This window comes from Schistocerca piceifrons, chromosome 4, assembly GCF_021461385.2.
Source record: "Schistocerca piceifrons isolate TAMUIC-IGC-003096 chromosome 4, iqSchPice1.1, whole genome shotgun sequence".
Lineage (NCBI taxonomy): Eukaryota > Metazoa > Arthropoda > Insecta > Orthoptera > Acrididae > Schistocerca > Schistocerca piceifrons.
This window is the reverse complement of record NC_060141.1, coordinates 246,712,240-246,739,090: the sequence shown is the minus strand read 5'-3', so window position 1 is coordinate 246,739,090 and position 26,851 is coordinate 246,712,240. Positions and strand designations below refer to the sequence as shown.

General features: G+C 45.7%; 2 protein-coding genes across 2 annotated transcripts in view; one reads left to right on the top strand and one right to left on the bottom strand.

The window, feature by feature from the left end:
- Positions 1-25,377, bottom strand: part of LOC124795762 (outer dense fiber protein 3-like) — a 49,287-nt gene extending 23,910 nt beyond the window's left edge. The window contains exons 1-3 of the mRNA XM_047259845.1: positions 25,327-25,377; positions 24,086-24,335; positions 12,228-12,446 (exon numbers count right to left, since the gene is read on the bottom strand). Of these exons, the coding sequence (XP_047115801.1) occupies positions 12,228-12,446; positions 24,086-24,335; positions 25,327-25,377 (520 nt within the window). The remainder of the gene's footprint in view (positions 1-12,227; positions 12,447-24,085; positions 24,336-25,326) is intronic.
- A 172-nt stretch (positions 25,378-25,549) lies between these two features.
- The window catches only part of LOC124795761 (outer dense fiber protein 3-like), a 94,646-nt gene continuing 93,344 nt past the window's right edge, over positions 25,550-26,851 (top strand). The window contains exon 1 of the mRNA XM_047259844.1: positions 25,550-25,745. Within this exon, the coding sequence (XP_047115800.1) occupies positions 25,550-25,745 (196 nt within the window). The remainder of the gene's footprint in view (positions 25,746-26,851) is intronic.

Below are 26,851 nucleotides of genomic sequence, written 5' to 3'. Positions count from 1 at the left end.
AATTTCGTTTTGAATATTCTGTCATATCCCCGTTCTGATATTAAAACAAGTATAAACTTGTAAAGACTAAGCGCGTCTGTTATGTATTTGATTGGTTGTTCGCATAGAGGGGCGCTGATGAGTATCAGTAACAACATTGGCGTGCCTTTAGCTAAGACTTTTTTATTCGAACAGGCTTCATTCCTTCACCTGTCTACGTAGCACTCAGTTCGCAATAGTTTACAGTACATTGTGTGCATCTGGCACTGTGTTTGCACACCTTATCAGGTCTATATCATATTACCTCTTAATGGGACGAAAGCAGGAATCGGAACTGAAAAACTTGGTGTAATTTTAGCTCTGCATCAGGAAGGCTATTCTAGTAGGATAATAGCAACAAAAGTTGTCGTAGCCCAGTCTGCATTGATATATACTTGTACATTGCAGAGGTTAAGCAAACTGGTGTCAATGCAAGTGTTCCGCGACTTGGAAAACCCCGAGTAATATCACACAGAGGTGATCAGTTCATACGTGTACAGAGTAAACGTCATAGGAGTCGTACTACACTTGAAATTCGCGACGAAGTAAATAGTGTGCGAGCAGCTTTTACCTTTATATCAACAGTGAAATGCCGTCTTCTGAACAAGGTTTAAAGCGGTGCACATAGGCCAAAAAACCTTTATTACGCAAACAAAATAAGGTGGAAAATTTGCAACTGGCACAGCGGCACAAAAAGGGAGCGTGCAGCAATGGTCCAAGGTGTTATTCAAGGATGAATCTAAGTTTTAAATATTTGGAAGCCACCGTCGAATGTTTGTTCGTCGATTTCGTGGAAAATGTGTCAAGAGCCGGTATGTGACGCCAACGGTGTGGGGATGTTTGCGAGCTTGTGAGAATTAATGGAACATTAAAGAAGAAAGGATATCAATGGATACTGGGCAAAAATGCAGTTCCGTCTGGCTGGAGACTTATTGGACGTAGTTTTCGTCTGCAACAGGACAATGATACCAAAAGTGTTCCCAAAGTATGCAGAAGGTATGACAATAGAAAAGAGAAATCTGATTAACTGAAGCATAAATTTGGCCAAGTTACTTACCTGACGTAAATCCCACTGAACTCTTATGGGATGAACTCGGCAGGGAGATCAGAAAACTAAGGTCATCTAATGCTGTAGACCTGTCGAATAATTTACAGACGTGTTGGACCACAATACCTTACATCCAAAATGACAAGAGTTTGCGCAGTTGTTCTGAGGACAAAGGGTGTATACTCTGAAGAGGCTAAAATCTGAAGCACTCGTATGTCGTACTGTACTTAATGATAGACAGAAAGAAATATTTATTTTGTTGGACTATTCAGTTTGTACTATGTGTTTATACATTGAAATAAAGTCTATAGTTTTTATGATGGGTGATCGAAAACTTTTGACCGGTAGTGTATATAGGGCGAATAAGTTATCGAGGTGTGGTTTCCGCTAACTTATAGGAGACAAGGTGAAGATTTTCTGACGTACACAAGTAATTTTTTAAACTTTTATAACTTTCTTCGTTTTTAATATAACTATACACATTTTTGTGTTGTAGTTTGAGAACTTCAGCGATGTAATATATGTGGAGGTCGATCACGTATTAACGACATTACAGCAGCGCAAACTGATGTTCCGCCCTCAAGAGAAGAGACTCCACAAAAGTCTGCCTTATTGTACCACATGTAAGCAAAGACGTAACTCAGGTACGGCCCATGTGTTTATTACGACTGTCATATCAAGGGTGCTCAAAATCTGAGCACTGGCACATGACAAGAAGCAGCTCCGAACAAACAATATTCTATGCACAATTTCATATGCACTTAGCGCAGCACAGGCCCACGTTATGCGGCATTTATCGTCTTTGGTAGTCATCGGTGTTTCTTTACAGACTTCTATTTCAATTTCTTTCCCATAAGTAAGAGTCCGTCTGTTTTAATCTGGTGGGCAAGTAGATCATTTTATGTTTCCTGAACGACCGATCCATCGACCTCCTAATGTTCTATAAAGAAGGTCCGTAACTACATGTCAGAAACGGGTGGGACATCTGTCGTGTTGGTACCGCATGCATGTCTACTTTCCAGGAGGTTATCTTCCAATAACAGCGTCAGAATATCTGTTAGGACACCTTTGGCTATAAGGACGAGCGATGCGGTACTTGAAAAGCTTGTATCACACTTCAACGAGGATTTTCAGTCGTCCTGTAGCACATATTGTGAAGACTGATTTTCCCATGATGTGTAAACGATGCTCCATCCAAAAACAAACTCTTGCATAGAAAGGCTGAATTACATTGTAGTTTTCGTTGACACCATTCGGAGAAATGTAACCAATTCTGAAAGTAGTTGCAGTGAATAGTTGGTGGAGTGAAATGTGGAAAGAATGGGTTGTGTTGGGTAATAGTATTTTAGGAACACGTATTCGAGTGATTACACTCTCACATTTAAGACGTCTCGTAGTGACACGGGGATTGTGTGTTACTAAATCTGCTTCTGCAGCTACTTGTGTACTCTGAAAGCCACCTGAAGGTGTGTGATGGAGGGTATTTTGTGCACCACTATCACTTCCCCTTTTCCTTTTCCAGAAGTGAATGGTTAGCGGTAATGCCCGTGTGGTCTCGAATCTCTCTAATCTTACCTTCATGGTCTTTTTGCACGATATACGTAGAAGGATGTTGGTTGTCTCTTGTAGCAAAGTATGTTCTCGCAGACTTTAACAGTAATGCACTCCACGCAGAACGCGCCTCTTGCAGGGCTGGCACTTCAGTTGGCTGAGCATCTCAATGACGCTTTCGCTTATTGAATGAACCCGTAACGAAACCCGCTGCTGTTCGTCTTCTCTTCTCTGTTTCCTCTATTAGTCCTATCTGGTACGGATCCCATACTGACGAGCAATATTGTATTAGTTAAACTAGTGTTTTGTAAGCTATCTCCTTTTTGGGTGGACATTTTCTGAGGATTCTTCTCATAAATCTGTCTGGCATCTACCTTACCTGCTGTTAATTTTTATGGGGTTCTTACACTCCAAACTGCTACGTACGCATAGTGCTAGCTATCAAGATTTTGAACGTGGCTGCACTTCGGCTACTGTGCATGCAAGAGCTTCAATGGATTACAATTAACAGCCAACCAGTTGCAAAATACGGGTTTAGTAAACCTTGACCATAGTTTCAACTATTTTAAAACCGTTTTCTTCAGAAAGAATGCCACTGGCTCTGAATGGGACTTATTTACGCTCTATAGGATCCGATGCCACGTTTTATATTTATATGTGAGTTTTATACAAGTCTTTCAAGTGGGATAATATATGTTGTTATATACAGCGTGAAATATGTAACATTTAAAAAATTTTTTGGGTCAAAGCCCTACAGTAGTCAAATACTCCATTTATATAACGTATTTTACATGGTGATTAAATGGGTGACAAGTCTAGACAGAGTCAACGACTCGCACGTTAGCTACAGATAATGTGATTTTACGTACAATATTTTCTGAAGAAGACGGTTTTACACTCGTCGAAACCATGGTCAAGGTTTAAGAAACCAGTATTCTACAGCTGGTTGGCTGTTATTTCTAACCCATTGAAACTCCTATACACTTTATGGATGTGACTGCTTCCAGTGATTGTTCTGCAATAGTGTCATCATACTGTAGTGTATCTTTCTGCCTATTTATGTTTAGAATCAGCTGCCAATCCACGCACCAAGTGTCAGCCCTCTGCAGGTCTTCCTATATTTCGCTACAATTTTCTACGCCAAGACTTGTCTGCACACAATAGCATCATCCGCGGTAATCCTCATGAAACTTCCGACGTTATTCACCAGTTATTCAAAGGTTTTCAATGACTTTAACAGAATTTGGCCATTGAAATAATTCAGAGGTAACAGGTGGAAAATTTGTGCCTCACCGGATCTCGAACCCGGATCTCATGCTTAAAAATGTTCAAATGTGTATCAGTTCGCCGCGCGGAAAAACCCGAGCGGTCTTAGGCGCCACAGTCATGGACTGTGCAGCTGGTCCCGGCGGAGGTTCGAGTCCTCCCTCGGGCATGGGTGTGTGTGTTTGTCCTTAGGATGATTTAGGTTAAGTAGTGTGTAAGCATAGGGACTGATGACCTTAGCAGTTAAGTCCCATAAGATTTCACACAAATTTGAACATTTGTGTCAGTTCCTAAGGAACCAAACTGCTAAGGTCATCGATCCCTAGACTTACACACTACTTAAACTAACTTACGCTAAGAACAACACACACACCCATACCCGAGGGAGGACTCGAACCTCCGGCGGGAGGGGCCGCGCAACCCGTGACACGGCGCCTCAAACCACGTGGCCATGCCGCGCGGGTTTCACGATTAACGTGAGCGGTTGCCTTAATCGCATTTCTTTTCTAGGTCCTACATCAGTCTGCCCAACTCTCGTGAGTAGGGAACGAACAACGTTAAAAAAGGCGACTCAAGTAGGGTCTTATTTTTCCCCCTAAAGACGCCACACTTTTTCTTTTCTCCCCTGAACAGGGAAGGGAACTACAAAAAAAAAAAAAATCTACTTGCCACCGCCACTTGTGCGCTAACAAAAAAAGAACTGCACTTTTTCAGGCCCTGGAACCTACCGAGCCCTATCCCTAAACAAGTAATCTATTACTAAAAAGGGGGTAGGAAAGGAGCAACGTGTGGGAAGAAAACACACAGGTGAGTGATGAAAATGAAAGAAATTGAATACGGACTTTCTTTTCTTTTTTTTAGGTACCAAAATTCTGGGAGTCGCTTGCGCCTTCGAACGGTGGAACGTCCTAATTTGTCTTCTCGAAATTTTTGTGGATATTCCATCCGTAGTTAGTTGAGAGAATCATGTCAGCACAATAAACGTCAGCATTTCATGGCTTGGACGTTGTATTTGGAAGGCTGGTCATGAAAGGCGCTCCATACAAAATTTCAAAGGAAGTGCATGTATCTGGAGTTGCGAACAAGTGCGCAGTGTCGATAATTAAGTTACTTCCAATAACCAAGTTACGATTTCTCGTCTCCAATTCACGGCGTTAGTTTTTGTTGCAGAGTAATGAAATACGTCAGGGAATAACACATCCGGAAAGTGATCTGAGCACGTCGGGTAATGCAAGCCAAGATATGCTGCGCGAGCCTCCAGGCGACGGACCACATGAGAATCGATGAGCGTCTGTGTCGTCCACACTACCGTGAATTCATAAGGGTGTCAGAGAGACGAATGCGGTGCAAACGAAACTGGTTGACCTGTTAGAAATTGACGGTGATATACCAAGTGGATTGGACGCTGATGTACAGAAAGCCTGCATGCACCACTTTCCATACACGACGCCACATGACCTGAGGAAACTTATTTTCGATTGGACTGGGGGCTGATGCATTTGTAACTCACTATGTACAGTCTTTGTCCAGAGTATTCGTGAGAGTGATTAGGATTGGAGGAAGTAACTTAATTCCAGAAAGGAATCCCGAAAGCGATAAAAGGGGAGTGGTGGAATGTCTGATAACATTACTGTCGCTGATATGGACACCAGTTCATATTCATGTAAAAGCAGTCTAGTGAGGCTTGTCAGTCAATCGCTCCAAACATTTTATTGGGAGCAAACAAAACTACCATAACTCTGACTGGCACGTGGAACAAGGTACCCCACCAAGCTAACGTGGGAGGGCAAGGGAAGCTTACTGAACTTTGAATAGCATCCTGGTAAGGATAAAGACTCCCATCAACATTTGATGGATGAGGGTAATTGGGACTGGGCTCAGTTGTGTCATGTGAGGGATATGAGACATTCACGCATCGCGCAAGGCATCTACGCCGCTGATCAACGAGTCCAGCTCTGAGAGTCTAGAGGAGACATCTGCTGTTTGTTGCCGCCGAACCACGAATATCGTTGGTAAAACCAACGCCCAAGCAGGAAGCAGGAGTGGCCACGCTTAGAGGAACTATACATCTTCAGGTACGCTCTCTCCAGTGAACAGAACCTGCGATTTGGAAACTTTAAGAGAACTGCCCAGTGCCTCACCGTATGGCGCCATCCATGTCAGAGCCGCGCAGAAATCATCTTCACTGCACAGGTAGAAGACGAGGTCATCAGCACAGGCCGTACAACAGGAACGGGGCTGTACAATGATAGACCCAGGAAGTTTTGACGAAGTCCCTGGAGTAGGGGCTCTGATACCAAAGCATACAGGGTCGTGGAAAGTGGACAACCCTGTCGGACAGAGCGCGCGATCGTGATAGGCGAGGTGATACGTCTGTTATAGAGTATTCTTGAAGTCGCGCCACGCAAGATGCGTATTACCGCTGTTATTACATGAGCCGGTAAACCCATGCACTGGAGGACCATCATCAAAATGGTGTGATCGACAAGGTCGAAAGCCTGACTGAAGTCAAGCAGGCAAATGTCGCGACCTGGTTAGTGTAATCATGTCGCTGTAACGGCAAAGGGCTGTATCAATATTATTGTCACAACCCAGGGAAGTCTGATTGAGGGACGTGACATATAGTGCTGTCCTCTTCAGTGGTGACACTAACAAACGCGTCAAAAGTTTCATGTCGCTGTTGAGTAGAGTGACAGGCCAGTAATCACAGATCTGCGATCATACATATGGTTTAGGGACATTGATAATGACCCCATCAAGGAAGGTGGCTGGGATCGGCGCTGTTGAGGACATCGGTTCACGACAGGTTAACAATGGTCCCTTCCAAGTGTCGTGTGAGTAAAGTGATCTGCACTTTAGCTCAATGACGGGCAAGAGAAAATTTTATCAAAGTGTAGTCACTTAGGATCGTGTAATAAAAGGCCAAAGTCCATGGTGCTTGTAGTAAAGCCCTCACGTCTTTGCCACATCGCACCAATGCCGTGCGTAGAACTGGTTTTATGCAGGATAGCGACAAGGATAGGGTGGATGTGTAGGCGGGGCGTCGTCGACGACAGAGGGCCCATGCATCCTCGACCATCTGTCGGCAGTCAGGTGGGCAATATTTAATTTCCACAGGCCACGACTATGCCACAGCCGTTGGCAAGTGAGGGAAACATCACAGATGTAGGCCTCGTGGTGGAGGAAAGCCTGTGGCCAAATTTCGGCAAGTTGATTGTCGCCAGCAAGGGAGCACGTGCGGTATATACGGTCGAGACGACTGGACGAATGCACCCTATAATATGTGAAACCCGCACAGGTGCCACGAATCTTTGTTCATGTGTCAATAAGATGAAGTCATTCGATAATAATAGAGAGGGCCACACACAAGGAATGTCATGAGAGTTGATCAGTGGCCCCTTGGGTAGAGTTGAAGTCCCCACCAAGGACCAGATAATCCAGGGGATCCTCAAAAAGCGGCGATATCTTGTCAGCAAAAAGGTGTGTCATTCATGACACTTACTAGATCTGGACAGTGATAGACATTTAAGATACGGACTCCAAACCGTGTTTGGGCCATACCCCTAGCAATAGTAAGGTACACCACATCTTCAGTGGGGAGCCCTGTGCACCATTGTCAGAGGCATGAGACATGTGGGCTGTGTAGCCAGTGAGAGCACATAAATCTGCTACAAACAGTTATTGGAGGAGGACAACATCGACATCAGCAGAATAACATTTCCAATTAATTTGGAGCCTGAATTGTGGCCAGATTCATTGTTGTGAAGCGGTAGTGTTGTGGACATGTTTCCACTATTCGCATGGAGATACTGCAGAGATATCTAGACGGCGTGAACATCTGGCGCAGCCACTGTGGCTGAAATTCCTGGGTGGAAGCTGGGTAGGGCGCCACTGTGGGGCACTCCCTGATGGGTAAGTCAGTGTCCCGATCTGCTCCATCATCAACATTGTCAACTCAGGAGATCAAAACCAGTGGCATGTGACACTCGCTCCCACTGAGGGCTAGGGGTGGTGATGCTGCCACTGTGGCATCTGGGAAACCTCCCTCCATGGGATCCTTCATTTTCAGGGGGGATCGCAGGCAGTGGAAAGGATGTTCCTTAGATGGGACATCGTAAAGGACACTTCTGTCATCAGAGCACTCGAAGGGAGATCACTGTCTGGTATATAGTCCACTACTCATGATGCTATATGAAGGAGTGTGTCGTCGGAAGACGTTCGACTTCGCTTCTTCCATTTTCTGGGCAACTGCTCCTTTCAGAGGTGCTGCTCCACGTCGGAATGCGGTTATTCATCCATCGTCGTACCTATCTGGAGGAAAGCAGAGATAGGCACCACAGTCGGTTTGATGTGCATTGTGATGGGCAGACTGTACATCGAGCTCTGGGGAGTTCTTTGTCTCGTCACCATCATAGAAGATGGTGCCAGTGAGGCCACATCTACACTATCATTCTCAGGGGCAATGTGATTGGGAGAACAGGCGCATCCTGAAGTGATGTGACTGGGTTGTGCACGGCCCTGGCGTAGGTGCCTGTTAAAGAAGTGAGTGCCGCTTTGGGGCTGCATCACTGGCCGGGATCTGGAGCGAACGGCGATGGGGACAATCGGACCTAACATGGCCCTCTTGTACACATCTTGCACATGTCCCCGTTTGGCCATCATACATGAAGATGGCTTGCACAGCTCCTATCAGCAGATAGGATACTACATGTTTGGACAGCTCGATCTCGATCTATCAGACACCATTTAACATGTGGTATGCCATGAATGTCTGTCATTTTTCCGCGATATGGACGAGAAAGTTGCTGTAGGGTCAGAAGTCTTCAACGACCACATCATGGGGCACCTCAAAAGGGAGCTCAAACACTCGAAGCCAGAGTGGTCTACCGCCACCTCCCCCATGCACCCGTCAGAATATTTGAGCTTTAGTTCGTGTGCGTATTGTCGAACTACGTAAGCGTGTCCTGTCTTCATCATCATTTTAATGTAGACGACGCTGTCGGTGATAGAGAAGTGAATACCTATCACTTATTGTGGTTCCAGGCACAGTTCGACGCAAATGAATTGTTCGATTTCATAAGTTCGTAGTCGTGGATATTCGGCTTGGACTGTAACTCTAAGTGTCACTCGGCGATAAGAGTGCGCCATGGGGTACAATATTCGACACAGAAGTAAACAACTCCACTAGTGGAGCGCTGTCCGATGGGCAGAGCTGATTCGTGCACGAGCACGACCTAAAGCCGACTGCCTCAGCCATCGAAACACGCTTCCCTCCCGAACTAAATTCCCAGCGTAGCGTCCCTTACTCATTAATTCCCTACATGCCATTTTGGATTCCTAAAAAATGTATGTTTGGTCGTTGCACAGTATTGATACATACATATACGATTGTCTGTTGTGTCTTGTTTTAGGGCGCAAAAACATACACGTGATATGTCCGAAAAGACAGACACCTTACGTGACCTAGCGACCGTACAAATACTTATTCGAAGGTTTTGAATGATTTTAGTCGCAATTGGGCATTGACTTATTTCAGTGCCCAAATGCGGCTAAAGTGATCTGCGTTCCTTTTCGTTGACGTATTTACTTTCTTACGTGTCCACTTCCTTCAATTTTTTATAATGTTTGCAAGGACAGATCATGAGGACTTGACACGATAAGGATACATTTATTATGCATCTGCAGCGCTGTTCCACAGTTTGGCAACATTCACCATAAACAAAAACCTTATTCACTTTGCTGTTTGTGTTAACATTGAGCAAGTCTGTGTAGGTTCACGTGAAACCTGTCTGATGATACACAGCAGAGCACGGATCGATGGGCTACAAGCACACAGGTAAACACACAAACCACACCTGAGTTCCGTTTTTGCTTCATTTAGTACAGCATGGAATATTTTTGTGTGACCTCTTCTCCTTCGGTGAAGAGTGGTTTGCGGTGCTGTTACAGTCTTACTATTTCACCAACAGCCACACATGTTATGTCTTCGAAGTCCCCTCACAGACTCTACTATGAAGACACAAAGTAGGTATCATTATTCGACCGTGTAAGGCTGAGCCAGATAGTAGGGGATTCTGTCTCTATTTTCTTTCAAAAGGTTTATTTCATTTTCTTGTTACAGTCAAGCTTTAGCTGGTAGCTTCAGCTGCCTGTAATTTTCTCGTCCAATACTCTGACAGCAGCATATCAGGACCGAGGTGGGCAATCGCGATCACGCGCCTCCCTTGTGTGCTGATGAGGTAACGCCGCTTATGCGAAGCTGACCAGGCCACGCTTCAGAAATTTCCATGGCGCCCCCGCGGTTTTCTTGGCTCCTGACCAATCAGGGCGGAGGAAGCACGTGGCCATGCTGGAGGTAGCCTGCCATCCGTCTCTGCCGCGCGCCCTGTAGCTGTGAACATCATCTTCTCTTCCCGCTGCTGCGGCGCCAAGAACTTTGTTTCTGTAGTTGCCACACCATTCAAACTTGTCCAAATGGCAGAGACCACTTTTCTTTAACGTCGTCTAATTTTGCTGCGAACTATGTTTCGCCCACCACTACGTCTTGGCTCACCCTCACCTCCCCAGGCCTGACTCATGTTGCCCATTTGAATTCACATCTGTTGGTTTTCCTGCCAATAAATGGCCTCATTTAAAAAAAAGGTGTCAGAATAATTTCTTTCAACACGTTCACACACCGCCTTAGCCGCTCCCAACAGAGCCGTTCCTGCACAACCGCTATAAACGTTAAAAAGTACATTTGTACATCAGAAAACTGCGACATTCTCCGGTATCACTTATCTAAAACCGAATCTCTCTCTATTTTCGCCTTCTGCATATATTTGGGATGGGTTGTCTTAACTGCCTCACCCCGTACAAGGCTAAACAACCTCACTTTTCAGGATAGCGTTGTGGAGCACCAGCAGTGTACTGGCCTCATCCAAGCCAGTAGATACATTACTGCTGAACACCATTTCTGCTGGTCATTCGATTGACTGTCAAGAAACGACAACTGTGACCTACACATCGAAGTTTTTGGAGATCATAACCGACATAACTGTCGGAGAACATGACTATTCAGAATGGTCATTTCCCATTGGATGTCACATGGAATCCTGGTAATGATGTTCTGTGCAAACGAAGTATATCTGCGATTTTACCGAACGAAGAAGATAGACCTGGCATAAATAAGGCGAGCTTTGACCACAGAGGGCCCTCAGAGCAAAACTCAGACTTAAAGCGGACACTGAGGTAACGCTTGCACAGCAACTTAGGAGTACGCCACACATGCGCTGATATACCGAGTGATCAAAAAGTCAGTATAAATTTGAAAGTTTAATAAACCACGGAATAATATAGATAGAGAGGTTAAAATTGACACGCATGTTTGGAATGACATGGGGTTTTATTAGAACCGAAAAAAACAAAGTTCACAAAATGTCCGTCGAATGGCGCTGGACAGCAAATCTGCTACCGTGACGGGTGAGAGGTACGTCGATATGTTACAGAATCGCATCATCCCCAGCCTGGCTGATAAACACCTGCTGGAACGTACGATGTTTATGCAGGATGGCACTCCACCCCATATTGCTAGACGCGTGAAAGACCTCTTGCGCGCGTCCGTTTGGTGATGATCGTGTGCTCAGCCGCCACTTTCGTCATGCTTGGCCTCTCAGGTCCCCAGACCTCAGTCCGTGCGATTATTGGCTTACCTGAAGTCGCAAGTGTATCGTGGTCGACCGACATCTCTAGGGATGCTGAAAGACAACATCCGATGCCAATGCCTCACCATAACTCCGGACATGCTTTACAGTGCTGTTCACAACATTACTCCTCGACTACAGCTATTGTTGAGGAATGATGGTGGACATATTGAGCATTTCCTGTAAAGAAAATCATCTTTGCTTTGTCGTACTTTGTTATACTAATTATTGCTATTCTGATCAGATGAACTTTTGTATTTTTTTGGTTCTAATAAAACCCCATGTCATTCCAAGCAAGTGTGTGAATTTGTAAATCTCTATCTACATTATTCCGTGATTTATTCAGTTTTCAAATTTATACTGACTTTTTGATCACCCTGTACACAGAATGCATCTCAAAGATGACTCTAGTAATCTACACCGGAGTATCAGAACAGTAAGTTGCCAACATCTGTCATTTCTCCAGAAACTTCGCGTAACAAGTGTTTCTGCTTATTAATTTGACACTTATTTAATCACAGTACTTGAAACAACACGCCAAAGATAGAGCGTTGCATCTCGCAGCTGTCTCATAAGTTCATCCCATAAAATCATATTCCTGGTGTACAGAAGCAAGTCTATCTTGTGAAGATTACTCGACAGTGAACACAGCCTGTACTCACGCAGTGGGCGTATCTTTTTGGCCATGGAGTACTGTGGCGTGCCGTTGGGCCCGTAGCGTGTGAGGTTCCTCTGGAAGGCGTACTTCGGCCCTGGGCCCAGGCGCCACACCGCCCTCTTCAGCGCCTTCCGCATGGTGTATGCGGGCATCCGATGTTTGGTGACGTCATGGTTGTCGTAGCCCACCAGCGGCGGCAGCCCGTAAGCGTTCGGCGCCGGCCCTGCAACAGTGAGGTTCAGGCTCGCTGGAAGGGTTTTCAGCTCTACGAGTACACAGCTTGACTGCGTACTTGATCCCTAACGGAGCGACTGCAGCAGACTGCCATGCCTTTGGCTCACATCGTAAAATCTATACAGAGTGTCTGGGTTAAGCATACAAAAATTTAAAATCTAATAACTCGAGATGTAACTGAGATACAGGGTATTCAGAAAAGGGCTCCCTGATTTCAAAATTAAATATCTCGAAAACAAAGATCGATAGAGGAATGCAGTAAACGGTATGTTTATTGTGAAAGTTGTAAGAAGTTTATACAGCAGTTTGAAATAATAGTTACAAAAGCTGCTAACAGATGGCGCTGTAATCGCCATACGTAATGCCTAGTATAAATAGTGATCCGAAGCCCAGAGCGATCAGTTCCACTATTGAAACGTGAAAGGAGGTTAGCGTGCCGAAGGAAGAGATTAAAACCATGTACTCCATTGCACAACGCGTTTTTCTGGTGCTAGAGTACCACAGGTTAGAAGAGAGTCCTACGGCAACAAGGCGAAGTTTTCAAGCACGATTTAATGTTCCAAAAGGACCCGATGCGAAAACCATTCGTACGCTCTTCGCAAAATTTCAAAAACAGGCAGCGTAACTGATGGTCTAGTGGGGCATGTTGGCCGCAAGCCAACCGCAGTTACGCCTGAAAATATCGCCACAGTTTCTGGAAATATTCAGTGAAATCCACTGTCATTCGTCCGTAGAATTGCATCTGAGACTGGTTTGAAGCGTTCCAGCACGCAGAAAATACTGAGAAAGAGCCTACACATGTTTCCATTCAAAATTCAAACGCACCAGGCCATACCCGTACGAGCTGTGCAACAAAGGGTTGCCTTTGCTAATCAGATGCTCACAATGATTGATAGCGAAGGATTTGATGTTGGCTGCATCTGGTTTACAGATGAAGCACACTTCCACCTGAATGTATACGTGAATAAGCAGAACTGGCGATTTTGGGGTTCCGAGAAGCCATATTGGTGTGAAGCGAAACCCCTGTATTCTCCTAAAGTTACTACGTGGGCTGTAGTATGCAGCAGAGGCATTATTGGCCCTTTTTTCATTCGAGAAACGGTCACTGGTGCACGTTACGTTGCAATTTTGGAACAATTTGTCGCCACATAGCAAGCGTTAGAGGATCGACCAGGTACTGAATGGTTTATGCAAGATGGAGCCCGACCACATCGAACCGAACAAGTGTTTCGCTTTCTTGAGGAATACTTCGGGAATCGGGTCATTGCTTTGGAATATCCCAAATTTACTGGTGCAGGCATGGATTGGCCTCCATATTCGCCGGATTTGACTCCCTGTGACTTTTTTTGTGGGGCACAGTGAAAGACATGGTCTACCCGAAGCATCCCGCCACGCTGGACGAGCTTGAATCGGCGATCTCTGTGGCATGTGAATCCATTTCGGTTGAGACACTACGAAATGTGATGGCGAATTTCATTCTTCGTTTGCGCCACCTCTGTAGTGCCAATGATGAACGTTTTGAAAACATTGTGATGTGATTGTTTGCAAAGATTGTTTTCCTACGATTATTTCACTTATGTATGCTGATATGAGCTGTACAGCGTACAGCGCCATCTGTTAGCAGCTTTTGTAACTATTATTTCAAACTGCTGTGTAAACTTCTTACAGCTTCCACAATAAACATACCGTTTACTGCATTCCTCTATCGATCTTCTTTTTCGAGATATTTAATTTTGAAATCAGGGAGCCCTTTTCTGGACACCCTGTGTGTATTGGTGGTCTGCTTCTACAAGTATAGTAACTCAAAATGTTCCTGCGTTTGCTTGCTGCAGCTGGTACCGCGTGCGTATGCGTGTAAGGGCCTTGTTAACATAAACGCGCGTCAGTAGCCATGTGCATTCCACAGTAGAAGGTGTTCGGTGTGCTTTCTCCCGCGGAGCTTAAGTCTATTAACTGGTACAACGTCGTTTTAGGTGTGAGTGCGGGCTGGGACCAACAGACGATATTAACATTTACGTAATTATTAAGAAATGGGACAAGGCGCTTCGAGAAACTGGGAGTTTGCTTTCAATGTCGGGTCACAATGCCAAGCATGCAGTTCCAGGGGGTGCCGTTGAGTTAATTCGTACGTCCTTCCAGCGGAGCCGTCATTAAGTCAAGCCGACAAGCAGGTAGGCAGTTACAATTACCTTGTGTGCATGTACACGATGTCTTCCATAAAAAGTTGCGCCTACGGGCGTACAAACTGCAGCTTCGTCACAAAATCAAACCTGAGAGCAGACCACGATGAAAAGCATTCGTAGAGAGAATTCTGGTAAAAATGGATGAAAATGTAGACATATCGGAGCTCTGTTCTGTGTCACAACTTCCTACTGACGTGATATTTCAACAAGATGACACACCATGCCATTTTGCGAACATTGCGAGACATTTTTTTGCATCACGAGTTCTTAGATCGCTGGACCGGGAGATGTAGTCCATCGATTGCTTGGCCCCGTTAAGCACAGACACTACGCCACTTGACTTTTTTTCTGTGGAGGTTTATCCAGCATCAAGTGTGTAGGACACCAGTTCGTGATCTACCAGATTTGCGCCATCGCATTCGTGCAGCTATCGCAAATGTTATGCCTGTAATGCTAGAGAACACTTGGACTAAAGTAGAATACAGATTAGATGTCTGTCAGGCCGCGCTGGTAGTGGGAATATAGAGATGTATTAGGACTGCAAAAAAATAAAAAAATAAATAAATAAAATAAATTAAAAAAACGTTTTGAGTTACCATACTTGTAGAAACATACCGCCAATAAATATCTTAATCTCTTCTCAACTTATTATATGTTTAACCCGATCACGCTCTATTGTTAAGCTACTATTCTGGAACCCACAACCCTGTACCCAGCGCCAGTTGAAGGTTGACTATCCAACAGCTCAAAAATGTGTGAATTCCTAAGAGACCAAAGTGCTGAGATCATCGGTCCCTAGACTTACACACTATTTAATCTAACTTATACTAAGAACAACATATACACCCATGCCCGAGAGAGGACTCGAACCTCCGGCGGGAGGGGCCGCGCAATCCGTGCATGGTGCCTCTAACCGCGGGCCACTCCGCGCGGCCGTCTAAACGACTTACAGGGACAACAAAATTTTGATTTTCAATATTCCACGTAATTACCGACCGAATTTAAAAATTTAAAATACTGTCATAATCCACTCATTAAGATGGATAATCTAATATTAAAAGTATAACACAGAAAGACAAGCATTACAGTTAGAGCTCCGTGTTTGTCTTCAGGCAGTGTAACTGACGGCATACAAATATCCGGACTTTATTCATCTAGTATTTTAGAATGACAGCACTTAGCAACTTCCAAAACCGTTTTGCATATAATTTCAAATCTTTAAGAAATCTTATCTTGCTGAAATCCCTGACAAAATGATGACAGGAAAAAAATATTATCCTTACTACATTTTCGCTGTTCAAGCAGTAAAACTTCAGTATCAGCAATGACGATTTATCTTATTACGTCTTTGCTATCGACTCCATTAGCAATGTAGTTGCAGACAGTATCCACATATACCACTCAATGTGCCTGAAAAAGTATATCATTCTACGACACATAGTTCAGGAGATATGACGCGGTAGGCATTTAGATGTGTGAAAAGCTAGCTTCAGCTTAAAATGGCGATCAGTAAAACTTGAACATCAGGCATGACGTTTTAATTTATAACTTCTTTACTACTAACTCTATTCGAAACACATTTTGCAGACAGTGTCTACTTATATCACCTGAATGTACCTGCAAAATTATGTCACTGCACGACACATACAGGGTGCTCGGAAACAGTGTGAAAGGCTTGTAAGGGAGTTGCTTGGTAGGCTGCGATAAGAAAGAATGGTTAAGGAAAAAATTTCGATACGTTTTACTGTTTCCGAGTTAATCACACTTTAAGTGGGACAATCAAACCAATGAACCGCAAATTCAAACTACACACCAGGGACGGTGTAGTTTTGTGTCGGTCCTTCGTTTTGATTTTTAAAACAGAACAACAGAGCCACACAAAAATTGGACATCGGACCGCAGTAAGGATCGAATCCGAGACAAAGTATGAGCACTGTCGTGCGCTATCATCTACTCTAAGAAAAACTGACGCAAATTTTATCTGATGGTCCGTTTGTATTAGTGTGCGCAACTGCCTGATAGGCCTACTTCAATACTAATTAACTCGGAAACGGTGCAACGTATCGAATTTTTTTCTTAATAATTATTTCTCAGCACACCCTACCCTATAACACGCTTACAAGCTTTATGGACTGTTTCTGACCACCCTGTAGTTCAGGAGTTTGATGTCATGAACATTTATATGTGTAAAAACCTTGTTTTTGCTTATAATGGAGAGAAAATGACACAGACGATATTCTTCCAGTGTTTAATTATGAGAGCACTTAGCGACTTCCAACAGATTTTAAGCGCAACTGCAAACCATTTCTAAACTGTGTTGACCGAGCGAGGTGGCGCAGTGGTTAGACACTGGACTCGCATTCGGGAGGACGACGGTTCAATCCCGCGTCCGGCCATCCTGATTTAGGTTTTCCGTGATTTCCCTAAATCGCTCCAGGCAAATGCCGGGATGATTCCTTTCAAAGGGCACGGCCGACTTCCTTCCCCGTCCTTCCCTAATCCGATGAGACCGATGACCTCGCTGTCTGGTCTCCTTCCCCGAAACAACCAACCAACCTAAACTGTGTTGCTTGAGGCTTTCCCGACGGACATGTTGTATATATGGTTCTGGGCGAGACGTCGGATGTCATAGTGAAAACTCCACAATGTTTCGTCAGCACAACTGGCCGACATCTTCAGGTGCGACGAACACACTGCTAAGGCAGGTTTTTTTCCCTTTATTGTTATTTTAATACCTAAACAATCAGGTAGCCTGTCAGCGGCATGCTACGCCGCTCTTCAGCCATAGTGTTGACAATAACAGAACACAGAATGGAGAATCAGAATGAACATAGTGACGGCAAAAAATAGTGGTCACAGATACACAAAAAACACGGAGCCGTTCACATTCGACGATAACGACACTGAAAACACGTTGACACGGCGCACGTAACACTGATGAATCCGACGGCACAAGTGAACATAGATGCGTGACGGCGGACACTAAAAACACAAAACGACGTCACACACACGTAAAACTGATGGCTATGATCTCCGGCGCGCGAAAGTCCACAGATCGTGTACGAGTCCGGGGACCTGCCAAGGGGGAGGGAGAGGGGTGAGCAAGAATGCCAATGGCGGAGGAGACGGAGGAAAAACGTAGGAAAGGCTGGAGGGGAAGCCCGGGGGAGGAGTGGGGAGAAATGGAGGAGGGAGGGAAGAGGGAGAGAAGGGAGGGAGGGTGCCCAAAGGAGCAAACACAGGAAGAGGGAGGAAGAATCAAAGTAGGTAGGAGGGGTAGATGGAGGGGAGGAGGGCATCATCAGGGAGAGGGAGCTGGCGGAAGCCACCTTGGGAGAGGGTAAGGGGGGTGGAGAGATGGAGACCGAGTGGGACGTGGGAATACAGGCACAGCAGTGGGCGGGGGCGGGAGAGGATGGGCGAGACAAGCGGGTGAGGTGGATCGAGTTTGCGGGAGGTGTACAGGATCCGTATCCTTTCAAGGAAAAGGAGGAGGTGGGGGAATGGAAGGAGATCGTACAGAATCCGCATGCGGGAGGGGAGACGGATGCGATAGGAGAGGCGAAGAGCATGGCGTTCTAGGATTTGAAGGGATTTATAAAAGGTAGGAGGGGCGAAGATCCAGGCCGGATGGGCGTAACAAAGGATAGGGTGGATGAGGGATTTATAGGTGTGGAGGATGGTGGAGGGATCCAGACCCCACGTACAGCCGGAAAGGAGCTTGAGGAGACGGAGTCGGAAGCGTGCCTTGGCTTGGATTGTCCGGAGATGGGGGGTCCAGGAGAGTCGACAGTCGAGGGTGATGCCAAGGTACTTAAGGGTGGGGGTGAGGGCGATAGGACGGCCATAGATGGTGAGATAGAAATCAAGGAGGCGGAAGGAAGGGGTGGTTTTGCCTACAATGATCGCCTGGGTTTTGGAGGGATTGACCTTGAGCAACCACTGGTTGCACCAAGCGGTGAACCGGTCAAGATGGGATTGGAGAAGGTGTTGGGAGCGCTGCAGGGTGGGGGCAAGGGCAAGGGCAAGGAAGGCAGTGTCATCGGCAAACTGGAGAAGGTGGCGGGGGGTGACGGCGGCGGCATGTCCGCCGTATATAAAAGGTACAGAAGGGGGGAGAGGACGGAGCCTTGGGGCACACCGGCGGAGGGAAAAAAGGTGTAGGAATCCGTGGTATGGATGGTGACGTAGGAAGGACGGTGGGAGAGAAAGGAGCCGATCAGACGGACGTAATTAATGGGAAGGGCGAAGGTTTGGAGCTTGAAGAGGAGACTGGAATGCCACACGTGGTCGTAAGCACGCCCGAGGTCCAGGGAGAGGAAGATTGCGGAGCGACGGGAATTAAGCTGTTCGGAAAGGAGATGAGTGAGGTGAAGGAGAAGGTCGTCGGAAGAGAAGGACGGCTGAAAGCCACACCGGGTAACGGGAAGCAGGCGGTGCTGGCAGAGATGCTGGTGGATGCGGCGGGCGAGGATAGATTCCAGGACCTTGCTGAAGACCGAGGTAAGGCTCATGGGACGGTAGGAGGAGACGGCGGACGGCGGTTTACCAGGTTTAAGGAACATCAGGATATGGGAGGTTTTCCACAGGTCGGGGTAGTAACCGGTGGACAGGACTACATTGTAGAGCCTGGCCAGGGTGGAGAGGAAAGAGACAGGAGCTTTACGAAGGTGACGGTAGGTGACACTATCGTGACTAGGAGCGGTGTTGCGTTTCGTGCGGAGTGTAGCAATGAGATCCTGTGTAGTGATAGGGGCATTGAGTTCCGTATGTGCAATGTTGTCCAAGTACTGGAAACCAGGAGCGAGGGGAGGGACAGAGGTGTCAGTTCGATCGCGGACATCCAGGAAGAGGGAGTAATCGAACTGGGGATCATCGGGGATGGAAAAGACCCCAGAGAGGTAGGAGGCAAAGTGATTGGCCTTACTAAGGGTGTCAGGGAAGGGGTGATCATCATGGAGAAGAGGATAGTAGGGGGAGGGTTCAGTTCCGGTAAGGCGACGGAAGGCTGACCAGAACTTGGACGAGTTTATAGGTAGGGTAGCATTTAAATGGGTGCATGTCTGTCGCCAGTCCCGGCGTTTCTTAGCCGCGAGCAAATTTCGAATGTGTCACTGGAGTTGCCGGTGGCGTCGGAGTGTGTCCGGGTCACGCTTGTGGAGGAAGGCACGGTAGAGACGGCGGGATGCTAAGGCAGGACCAGAGCCCCCTATTTATGCCAGTCTTAGGCAGGAAGTGCGCATGTGTGGAGGCGCCAAATTCGATGGCCAATAGCGACGATATCAACTGATAGCTGGAAGGACAGGAACGCCACCTATAGGATGAAGAACCAAAGACTTCGGCGCACGCGCGGAGGCTGCCGCCGCTGCTCTGCGCTGCCATCGGCCGCCCCAGCGACCTCTGTCGGAAGCCGCAAGCAAAAATGCTGGTCCACGTAGGCACCTTGATTATCCTCCCGTTGTCAACAGAATATTTATGTTGCTGGCGAATCGTCATCCGTCTTATGACCAATAGTACTCCTCTCTGCTCGAAGCGACTTCAATATGGCCAGTGCTGGATCCCTAGCAGTACTAAGCTGAAAGCCCGTGTCTCTGTTTACAAGATTCGTCGAGCTACGTATTTCCACGGCTTCCTTAATAACACTGTCCCAGTACGAACTCGTCGATGCGAGAATTTTTGTATGTTGATAATTCACAGAATGGCCTGTACTGAGACAATGCTCGGCCACTGCAGACTTTTCTGGTCTAAACTTTTCCTCGCTTACGTGCTTAACGTCAAACGTTTAACACATCAATCCCTTTGTAAGACCTTACGTCTGAAGCTGTTTTGTACATGGCAGTTCGATTCTGCAAAGATTCGGGGGGGGGGGGGGGGGGTGTCTGGTTGCATACTATTTCAGTTAATTTTTGTTATACACGACTTATAGTTCTGACAGTACCGCAATTTTATGGGTCATTTGATATTAGGTAAACCACATACGTTTATTTGTATGAACATCTGTGAGGGAATCCTCCTTACACTTCCAGTTATCTGCTTCACGTACACACAATATTATGCAAACATTTATTGAAAGGCATGGGTAAATGTAGTTTATGGAGACATCTACATCTACATTGACATCCATATTCTGCACACCAATGATAAGCACATGGTGCAGAACTGTTCCCATATATCGCATATTAGAATTTCTTGTCGTTCCTACACGTCTGGAGCGTGCGAGGAATAACTGCTTAGCTTTCTATGTGCGCGGTTTAATTACTCTGATCTCGTCTTCGCTTTCCGTAAGAGAACGATCCGTAAGGGGGGTTCTAATACATTCCTAGTCTTCACTGAATATTGGTTCTTGGAATAGGGAGAGAAAAGCTTCTGTCTGCGAATCAGCACGGATATAGGCAGCATCGCTCGTACGAAACTCAACTCGTCCTTTTCTCACATGATATTCTAAAAAACCATGGATGGAGGGAGAGAGCAAATTCCATACTCCTTGATTTCCGTAAAGCGTTTGAGAGGGGTCACACAGGCGACTCATGACGAAGGTACAGGTATGTAGATTAGGTTCCCAGGTATGTGAGTGGCCCGAACACTTCTTAACCTTCCGGTGGTAGCGCCTATGAAACTCGGAAGAGCGGGCGCGTGCGGCACTGACTGCTCCCTCCAGAAAATCGGCTTTTTCGCTCATGTAGCAGCCCTGTTTTCGAAGTAAGGTAGGTAAAATCATTAGAAACAGATCGCGATATCGAACAGAATTACATAGTTGATTCTCGAGCATATTACACCCTTTCAATATAATGTAGTTTTTCAATGTAAATTGGAAATCGTTCCTAAATAAATTATAAAATACCAAACGCAAGTAACTAAAGTGAAAATATATTTCGTTGTCGGTGGTAGCATAACCTTTTGCAAGAAAGAACGTACACCTTTTGAATACAGCCAATTTCTACATCTACATCTACATCTACATCTACATGATTACTCTGCAATTCACATTTAAGTGCTTGGCATAGGGTTCATCGAACCACAATCATACTATCTCTCTACCTTTCCACTCCCGAAGACCGCGCGGGAAAAACGAACACCTAAACCTTTCTGTTCGAGCTCTGATTTCCCTTATTTTATTTTGATGATCATTCCTACCTATGTTGGTTGGGCTCAACAAAATGTTTTCGCATTCGGAAGAGAAAGTTGGTGACTGAAATTTCGTAAATAGATCTCGCCGCGACGAAAAACGTCTTTGCTTTAATGACTTCCATCGCAACTCGCATATCATATCTGCCACTCTCTCTCCCCTATTACGTGATAATACAAAACGAGCTGCCCTTTTTTGCACCCTTTCGATGTCCTCGGTCAGTCCCACCTGGTAAGGATCCCACACCGCGCAGCAATATTCTAACAGAGGACGAACGAGTGTAGTGTAAGCTGCCTCTTTAGTGGGCTTGTTACATCTTCTAAGTGTCCTGCCAATGAAACGCAACCTTTGGCTCGCCTTCCCCACAATATTATCTATGTGGTCTTTCCAACTGAAGTTGTTCGTAATTTTTACACCCAGGTACTTAGTTGAATTAACAGCCTTGAGAATTGTACTATTTATCGAGTAATCGAATTCCAACGGATTTATTTTGGAACTCATGTAGATCACCTCGCACTTTTTCGTTATTTAGCGTCAACTGCCACCTGCCACACCATACAGCAAGCTTTTGTAACTCGTTTTGCAACTGATACTGATCTTCGGATGACCTTACTAGACGGTAAATTACAGCATCATCTGCGAACAACCTAAGAGATTATCAATCAAATCTATAATAAAATATGACCAGAATTTGACAAGCAAAAAAGTAGATAGCTGCTTACGCTGAGAACATTATCAGAATAAACAACATTGAGCAAGAGTAGAGTAACTGAATAGACCACTACCGGTCTGAACATAATTTGTAGGTTCGTAAGGTTCTGTCTTGAAAATCGAGATAAATAGAAAACATTAGAATGCAGGATTTTCAAACGTATTACAATCTTTCCACGTTGCAATATGTCGTGAGTGTTTCTTACAAAGAAACTGATTAGAATCATTACATATGATAGTTGTAAGATTGCCCTTTTTTCCTCCACATAGATGATATGGTCCATTTGTTTTTGCAGCGTCTGGGGCTGCAATTGGTTGCGGTGACTCACGGTATTTTACAAGAAACAGTCGGGTATCTTTTGGAAGTGTGCACATCTGAGCCCTTATTTTCAAAGAAGACTCTAAAAGTTCGAGCGCTAATTCACTGACAAATTCGCGACGGCGCATCGTGGATTCGGGGTTATTTTAGAGAAACACCACTTCTGAATTTATGCCAGACAGGTCCAAAAAACTGAAAAAAATCCTTAGAGGCCATCTCTTTGTTTGCCGTGCAGTTGAGTAAGCAACGCACATTTTATCGACTGTATCGCCACTTCCCTTGGTGAAATTACAATCGGTGTTGATCAGTGGCTTACCCGTCACTTCATCGGTTGCTTTGCGCTCATGCATAGTCGGTAGAAGGAGTACTCATTCCCTTCGCTTGGCCTGGATGGAAACAAGCGTTTTGCCGTACTGAAATCCATAAAGAGTTGACCGATTTCCCGTGATTTTGAGATAAATTCGGGAGGGATTTGTCTTTTGTTGGCTTTGAGGGTACCAATGACAGTCAATCCTTTGTTAAGAAGGATATCAGCTGATGGCACACTAGTGTAGTAGCTGTCCATTTTAATGTTCCTGTTGATCGTTGAATATCTTGAGAAAGTCTATGAACTACATCGTAGGGTTTATTTGATACATCCCTAGGTCCTGACCTTTGCTTTCCACAGTACACCTCGAAATTTTATGTATAACATGTTTTACTGTCACATATTGCATAATATTTCGGTTCATATTTGGCTGGTTTGCTAGGCATATACTGGACAAAACCACATCTACCTCTAAACGCGAACAGCGTCTCATCAATTATTGTGAATTCACCATGACTAATTATTCCTACAGCTGGCCAAAAACCTGTTATAAATATTGCGGACGGCTGCGAGCCTGACAGTCTTTTCTCTCTCCACTCTTGTACCCACATAATCAAACCTCATTGATCGAAGCAAGAATAGGAAGCACTTGTAACTGCATGTCGCCCTTGTGATCATCATACCTGTTCCATCATCTTTCCATTGCTCTCTGCAGTTCGCACGATTCCCATGCTTCACTCCAACTACGAATAAAAGACCCAAAATACCCATAATCCCAATCCCGTGTAGTGTCCTTACAGTCCCGATCTCCGGAGTATTTTAATACGTCTCTTTTGTTAGCAATAAAAGCGTTGGTACAGTCTACAATTGTATCAATAATGTCAAGACCTATAAATTTGAGGAATGCATCAATGGGTTTCGGAGTATCACTGCAAATCCGCTTTGGGCTGGAAAAAATGTTGATGATATTCTTCGTTGGTACTCTTTGAAGCAGCTTTCACTAGGGGTTTGCTGCACCAAATAGTTTCCTTGTCTTGTCCGATGTACAAAAAGAAATCATCACCAGTATCATCAATTTCCATTTTATCTGTTTCCTCTTCAGAAACCTCTGAACTGCTGTCGCGCTCAGTTACTTGCACGACTTCTTCTTCATCCTCAACATCTGAGCCGTCTATGTCTTCTTCACTATCCTGTGTCCCTTCTTGAAGCCGCCTCTTCTCGTCAGCGTCCAACTGCTCAATAAGTTGCCTGATCTCCTCATAGGAAGTGTCACGTATCACCCTACATACAGCATTCGACGATGCAGACTAATAGATATAGATAGGTAAATATAAATAGTAGGAGCAATTATCGTAAGATAAGTAGGTATATGCATTACACTGCTGATATGAATGTAACAGTATATGGATAGATGAAATAGCTAACCCGTCATTACCAGCCAGGGGACTGCTGACAGATCAAATCAGTCCAGCTTTAGTAGCCGAGAAGAGCGAACCTGCTAATGTTTTTCCGCCTTGAGCGCTAGCACGCTCGCCTTGTTTACTTCCTCTGGCCGACACAAATGTGACGCCATAGCTTGACAAGATCATGGCGAATCAACACAGGAAATAAACTGTGAAATTCTCATTTAGACACGACTTTACTAGACTAAAAGCACTCGATGTCGAGCGCTTTCGAAAGGAGGAGACCAAGATCCAGACTGACGACATCGTCGGCATCCACTTTTCGATCGCAAGTAATATGGACTTATTAACGACACTACATTCGACAACGTTCTTCGAGAGGCGAAACAAGGATTCCGATTCCGCCACTTTGACGGAAATGTTGGCATACGTCATGGCGGCTCTCCTAGCCTACAGCACGGTACAAGAACACGTGGCAGAAAAGTGGACCAAATTTAAAACGTATCCAATCCTCAACGGAGTACGCCAGGTGTGCATTGAACTCTGACGACACGTACCATCATACTTCCAGATAAGAGGCTGCTGGACCATAGTAATTTATTACGGTCAGCCTAAAACGTGTTCCAGATACGGCAAGGAAGGTCACCTACGTTCTGAGTGTCTTCAGCGTTAGATCACACAACCTCCACCGCAGGACGTGGCATCTCCACCAATTTGACAATCCTCCCAGTAACTTATGCGGCGGCACTCAAGACATCTGCGTCTGTTCAAACACAACAGACCGACGTTGCAGTACCGGAACAACCCTCCGCGGACTAACGCCTGGTTGGTCAGTCAGCCTGGCCAGTAGCAGACCTCCGTACAAAGTCATCGATACCACTGAACACAGCAGGCACTACCGACAGCAGGATGGTTATAGATACACTTATTGTACCGACAGAAGTCTTTTTGCCAGAAAGGCGTGAATCAATGCTGTCGTCCAACACGGCAGGCCACGCACCAAAAAATGTTCACTGAAATGTCAAAAGCGACGCTGCAGAACCATGCCGGAACAGGGCAGCTCCCAGTCGCCGAAGGAAGAAAAATTGATCCTGGAGGTAGCCGACCAAGAGGCTGACACCATTGTCACTGACTCCACTCCCGCAGAACGGACGGCGGGGCAGGCGCCGTCCATCTGCCATCCTCTGCAGCGAACAATGAACAACACGAAGGTTTCAGTGCAGGCTGTGAAGGAACTCAGTCCCTTTCTATCAACCACTACAACTTAACGGAACATGAACAGACTTCCGCGCTCACATCGTGGGCTGAGGACGTCGAGTCCGAGCAGAACCCCGATCCGGGTCCTGCTGAGTGCCGCCAGAACACTCAGTCGGAAACCAAAGAGAGGGCTGCAGTCGGCGGAGTGTGACGTCACTCGCTATGTCCGCTTCTCTCCACCATCATCATGGATAACCCTGCCCAATCATCGCACCGCCAGGCTTACTGCTTGGCCACGATGAGTGTCAACATGGTTAGCTCCCCTGCCAATATCCAATTCGTTAGAGAAACAATACGAGTCACAGGAGTCGACTTTGCAGTGTTGTGATGCCTGGTGGTCCCACAGACAACGACGTGCCGATTTTAGTGCATAGCGATATCGAAGCCATCGAAATCATATATCTCTCCTCCGTTCGAGGAGAAGCGGTCACGACATTCGACAACCGATTCATTAATGCTTGCACACCATGTGGCACCACCAAACATTGCAACTGGGTTAGGTTCTATCCGCTGACATCGTCTCCCTTTTGCTAGGACGGTTTCAACACAGTGTCTTCACTGGTGATTTTAATTGCATCCTCCATCCCAAGGACCAAATGCTGCACTACACGCCTTGTCCAGAAGTGAGTATAGTGATTCATGATCTTCACTTGTGCGAGACATGGGAAAAGATACACAGCGAAAGCTCTGGACACACGCATCTTATCAGTTGTTCAGCGAGCCGACTGGATCGTATATATGTGTAACAATGTCTTAGGGAGTTTCCACAGAACCATGACCTCTGGCCTTCTCTGATTACAGTGCCTGTACCTCCACGATGCATCTCCATTCTTAACAAGTCTGACATAGCAACGGCCTTTGAAAGATAGATGTAACGCACTTCCAGGACCCGGATTGCCGTTGGCAGGTCGCCATAACGTGGGACAACTGTGGATAATGTCACACCCGATTTCGGTTGACTTTGGTGTGGTGGCTCCTCTGCACCAAACCGGCAATGCGCAAGATACTTATCCAGTTTGGCAAAGACGCAGCTGCGTGGCACTGGCAGACCCTGGGCTCCTACTACACGGCTCTCAGGGACCTCGACG